A 5,841-nucleotide genomic window follows, 5' to 3' on the forward strand; every position below is an offset into this window, starting at 1 on the left:
AGTTTGAGGGCCTTTTGGACCCCCATTGGAAAATTGTGGAAAGGCCAAAAAATTCAGGATAAAGGGGGGAAAATTTCCCCCGGGGATCAACCAACGTTTGGTTTTTTGTTTGGTAAGCCAAGTTATTTTTTTTTTTTTGATCCAAGAAATTCCAAGGGCCATGTCTTTTTTAGGAAAACCCAGTTTGGAAGAATGGTAGAACGTTGGGCAGGTTATACCCTTCCAAAAGGGAAAAGCACCCCTCCATTTTGGTTTTTTTGGTTTTCCGGGGGGGGAATGCAAAATTTTGGGTTAGGACCAAAAAAAAAACAAAAACGATCACCTTGGAAGTAGAACCATCTGATACAATAGAAAATGTGAAAGGCAAAATTCAAGATAAAGAGGGAATTCCACCGGATCAACAACGTTTGATTTTTGCTGGTAAGCAGTTATTTTTTTTTTTTTGATCTTGAATTCATGTGCATGTCTTTTATAGGAAAGCAGTTGGAAGATGGTAGAACATTGTCTGATTATAACATCCAGAAGGAAAGCACCTTGCACTTGGTGCTTCGTCTTCGGGGTGGAATGCAAATTTTTGTTAAGACTCTTACCGGCAAAACGATCACCTTGGAAGTGGAACCATCTGATACAATAGAGAATGTAAAGGGCAAAATACAGGATAAGGAAGGAATTCCACCGGATCAACAACGTTTGATATTTGCTGGTAAGTAATTGTTTTGTTTTTCTTTGATTTACTATTCATATGAATGATTTTTAATTAAAGGAAAGCAGTTGGAAGATGGTAGAACGTTGTCAGATTATAACATCCAAAAGGAAAGCACACTGCATTTGGTGCTTCGCCTTCGGGGTGGAATGCAAATTTTTGTTAAGACCCTAACTGGGAAAACCATCACGTTGGAAGTGGAACCATCTGATACTGTTGAGAATGTAAAAGGGAAGATTCAAGATAAAGAGGGAATTCCTCCCGATCAGCAACGTCTGATTTTTGCTGGTAGATTTGTGTTTATATTTTTGGTTTTTCGTGTATTTGTATAATTTGTTTTGTAGGAAAACAGTTGGAGGATAGTAGAACGTTGTCCGATTATAATATTCAAAAAGAAAGCACATTGCACTTGGTTCTTCGTCTTCGCGGTGGTTGTGGCATTTTTGTACATTAAATGTAGTTGAACGTACTATTTGAAATGCATTGATGTTTTTATTTCTATTTCATTTTTCGTTTTATCATCATTTTTGTTCTGATTGCATTCTTTATCAAATTCATTATAATAATCTATTGCTGTATGCTATTACGTTGTAGTGTGCATTCAATAAATATGGTTTATTAAAAAAGTTGTTTAAAATGTGTTATGATGGTTGAAATTGAAATAATTTTCCGTTGCCATATTGTATGTAATAAAAATATTTGGAAAAGAATTTCATGGCTAAAATGAAATGTTTTTTTTTAATTTATTTCTCTTTCTGTTATATACGTATATAGTATTGTCACATTTGTAATGTGTAAGCAAATGAGGAAGATGCTGTTATTATAAATGTAAAATTCAGTTATCTCATCGGTGCTGGAAAATTATGATGTGGACGGTATTTGATTATTTGTTGCCATACGATGATTCATGGAAGTTGATTGTTTTTCAGTTTGCTGATTGGATACTTCTCTGATTGGTAGCGTTTTTGGGAAAGCGTAAACAGGTCGTGGATATGGATTGCCGTAGTGTACAGCTAAAAACGATAAACTAGTTACAAAAGCAGACAAAAGTATGATTAGCATAAAGAAAAGTTGATTTTATTTCAAAAAAGAAACTGTAACTGTGTGATTAAGAAGATGTGCTTAATTATTTGGCCGAATGATGAATTAATTATTTTACCAATTGCGATTCGAGTTCTGCCTTCACGGATGAGTTCTTCAATTTCGATAGGATTTGTCAACTGAAATTATTGAAATGTATTAAAAATCTTCTCCATTTCAATTAGCATTTGCTTTGTTTGTTTTGTATTTATTTTTCGACAATATCACATTAATAAAAACTGTTATCCCATTCAAAGAAACATACTGTATTGGAATTGGAAATAAATCAAATGCACACAGAAAAGTGCTGAGACATTTTAAATTGTTTGAAAAAGGCAGAAAAATGCCGCTTTGTTGGCTTACAGTTTTGTTCTGCTTGAACAGACGTCTTGCTTCTTCGACAATGTAACGTTTCGCTTCTTTGTCGGATATGTTGTTCCCACGATTGCCGCTGTTTGTCCATTGTTTTCCAACTTTCAAAATGTATCTGTACAAGTCGAGCACTTGCTTCTTCGTATTCGACATCCAACGTATTTCTGATTTTCTGATTTCTGATCACTAATGCTGAATAAAATTATTGTTTGAATCAAGCAATTTTATTCAAAGTAATCATCGGGTGTAAATGATCAACTTCTACTGAAACGATTGATGAACAAGTGAAAATAATTCGTCCATATATTATTTATTTATTCATTTATTCCAATATTAGAAATTTAATTTTTCGCAAATAATGCGAACCGAAAAAAAGCAGATAATTTTCATATTTCTACGTTGTGTGTGAATTACTATTACAATTCTTTTCCACCGTGATCACCGGACGAACCTGCTTGGCCAGAATAAGCAGCTGCTGCACCAGGTCCGAACAAAATCTGAAGATTAAATAGAAAAATGCAAAAATGATGCATAAAATAATAATAATAATTTGAGATAATATACAGATTGATCATCAGTTAATTACTTGATTTTGCTGTTGCAAGTGCATCTGCTGGAAGTCAGCTCGATCTTTCTCAAACATCACTGGCAAAATCAGAATCATAGCCGACGAGGCGGCAATCCACATCGCCGATCTGGTGAACACGAACAATTTTCGGCCCAGTTCGGATGCAGTGGAACAAATGGTGAAGATGGCTTTTTGCATTCCCTCCGGCAACATCTCGGTCAGACCAATCAACCTCTCGGCTACTGTCTCTTCGATATCCTTGAGATAATAATAATAAATAAAAATAGTAAATTAATAAATTAACAAATAAATAAAAATATCCTCTTGCCTGATCTGTATCGTCAATTTCGATCGTTTTCAAATTTTTGCTCATTTTCTGCAAAGATTTCAACTGGATTAAAAATTTCACAACTCATTACAAAAGAAAATAATCACATCGAAGAAAAATATTGCACGTAATTGTAATACTGCTTTTTCCAAATTCAACAACAACAAACTGAATAATTATGCTTTTATTCAATACTGACTGAAAAAAATTTTGTGCAAAATTATCAATCCACTGCCAACAAACAACAGAATTGGATAATGATTGTCAAGCCGGTTTGACGTGATGGATGTCAGATTGTTGCAAGCCGAAATTTTCCACTTTGAAATAGGAGAACGTCGCCAAAAAGCACATCACCACTAAAATCACCAACTGCCATTGTAACAACAAATAGCTTGTGTAAAAGAAGCTAACCGCCGAAGATAACGACTGAAAAGCAGAACATTAATAATAATAATAATAAAATATTATCATCTGGTATATTTATTTGCACGTGACAAAAATCTGTAAAATAATAACAACTTACGTTAAAAAATTTAAAAAGAGCAAATGCACGCGTGCTTTCCGTTGTGTATTTACTTCCCAAAGTTGCGTAGATCTGAAGAAAACAATCAAGCAAAGCTTAAACTTATTACGAATAATAAAAAATAAAGAAATTACTACATTCATTGAAAACTGTACAAAAGCCTTCTTTTACGTATGTTCAAAAACAAAAAAAAATTAATTAGTCAAACGTTAAAGTATCAAAATTGTACACAAAAAATATGTAAATTTAAAGCATTATTAACTAATGTTGTTTATCAGTGATGATTATTTTTCAGTGTAAAGCAAACAAAATTGAATAGTATTACTAAAAAGTTGCATCATGCGTATGTGTCAAGTATACCTGCGTGTTCCAGCAACTGTCACCAAAGCCAAGCAAAAAACTGCACAAAATGGCCACATATTCACTAAGTAAAAAAGCAATAAATTCAATAAAAGCTGTCATAAATAATAAAGTATTGTGGAAAATTTACTTGGGCAAAAAGTAGGCAATATCATCGGTCGGTTGAAATGGAGACATAGATGGAATATAGAGGAAGATGAGAAAAAATGACAATACATTGACAACGGCGCCCAAAATAATCACCACAGGACGTCCCATCGATTCTATGGTCGAAGTGATCAAACCGAATACCAAGCCACCTTAAAAATATTAAATTACAACAATAACAATACTTCAAAAGCTGAAATAGATATTCAAAATATATAACACTAAATCAATATTTCATATCCATCCATTCATTCATATACTACCTAAACTTTCTCCAAGACCAACGAAAATAACATTTAAAGCCAGAAGAACTTTCGTCGATACAGTGAACTGACGGGTAAATGTCAGACAAGTTCCATAAACACCGGACCAAAAGGTAAGCAAAATACCAGAATAAAGGAATACTACCACCAAACAGATCATGTTGCCACTTTGCAACAATTTGAAAGTTCGAACTGAAAATGATAAGCATGTTTATTCTTCCTCAGCACAAACGAACAAACAAACAAATACCAATCTCTTCAATGACAGTAAGCCGTTTTTTAACCATTGTCACAGCTACACTGTCAACACTGGGCGACTCTCGATCCGATTCATATTCCAACAGACTCTCCAGCTGTTCTTCTGGTCGCATCTGCTTCAAAAGTGCGAACAGAGCCGTACCGACAACAGCCATGCAAGTGAACACAATGAATATCAGCCGTACGGTATCGCTGGACAATTCGTTGGAACCATCACGAAATTGGGAATACAAAAACAGACCGCCCGTGGGCAAACTGTAACTTTTGAAACGGTGAACGATCACTGTGAAACGATAAACATTCAATTTTGTCACCTCAGCTGAAAAATCGCCCAAACAATGGCCGCATTTTTCCCAACAGTTGCTTTATCCGACGCTAGAGTCAAGTAATTTCCTTGACCAACCCAGGCCACTTGGAAAAACAGAAAATATTCATTTCAAGGCAATTCAATTCAAAAACTTACAAGATGCACCGAAACCGAGAAATGCCGACGCTGCGTACAGCAGTTCCGTTCTCAAATATAAAAACGAAGCCAAAAATGTACTGAAAAAGAAAAATTCATCAAATCAATAAATACATCTTTTCAAAATTGTATATTTTTTTACAGTTTACCTGTACGTAACACCACCAATCACCATTGACCATTTTGCGGATAACTTTTGCACAACAGGCGTTATGAACAAATTGCACAACGTCAATACTGCATATATTATCGTCAAGCTTGAAAAGATATCCAGCACATAGCACTCGATGGATAGTATATGAGGAAACATTTTTGATGATATTAAAAACATACCTGTAATAGCCGGCATGTTTGTCAATAGCGTGAGATGTGGAATTTTGGGCTTCAGCAGAATGAAGTATGGCTACCTGAAGTGAAAATTTGAACTGAATTGAATTGAACTGTTCCTTGATCAAAACTGTTCAAAAACCTCGATAACACTGCAACTCTGAAAAGCGGTCAAAATGAAATAAAATCCAAATCCGAGTTGAAAAATCGGCAGAAGAGGATGCTGAAACATGGCGACTATTCTGAATCGTGTGAAAAAAATCCACCTAGCCACATGGATCCTAAAAATCATTTAAACAAAAAAAAAATAAATCATTTAACAAACAAAAATGATAAAAGGACAAATTATCATCGGAAAGACACTTTTACAAAGTTAAGCCTTGGAAAAATTACCAACATTATATTTAGTATTCATTTCTAGAAAAGAGGTGTCTTTTTCTGCTAGAGTA

At 34.4% G+C, this 5,841-nt stretch overlaps 2 protein-coding genes across 2 annotated transcripts; one reads left to right on the forward strand and one right to left on the reverse strand.

Annotated features, from left to right (window-relative positions):
- The first annotated feature begins 192 nt into the window (after positions 1-192).
- On the forward strand, positions 193-2,323 carry Tsp_07293 (ubiquitin family protein). The gene is made up of 7 exons (XM_003381558.1): positions 193-211; positions 331-420; positions 476-703; positions 764-991; positions 1,048-1,148; positions 1,543-1,623; positions 2,123-2,323. The coding sequence occupies exons 1-7, from the start codon at positions 193-195 to the stop codon at positions 2,321-2,323; spliced, it is 948 nt and encodes a 315-aa protein (XP_003381606.1).
- A 1,737-nt stretch (positions 2,324-4,060) lies between these two features.
- Tsp_07292 (conserved hypothetical protein) lies at positions 4,061-4,757 on the reverse strand. The gene is made up of 3 exons (XM_003381559.1): positions 4,595-4,757; positions 4,351-4,536; positions 4,061-4,233 (listed from the first exon to the last, which is right to left on the reverse strand). The coding sequence occupies exons 1-3, from the start codon at positions 4,755-4,757 to the stop codon at positions 4,061-4,063; spliced, it is 522 nt and encodes a 173-aa protein (XP_003381607.1).
- Between the last annotated feature and the right edge of the window lie 1,084 nt (positions 4,758-5,841).

This window comes from Trichinella spiralis, assembly GCF_000181795.1.
Source record: "Trichinella spiralis strain ISS 195 chromosome Unknown Scfld1, whole genome shotgun sequence".
NCBI classification, from domain to species: Eukaryota; Metazoa; Nematoda; class Enoplea; order Trichinellida; family Trichinellidae; genus Trichinella; species Trichinella spiralis.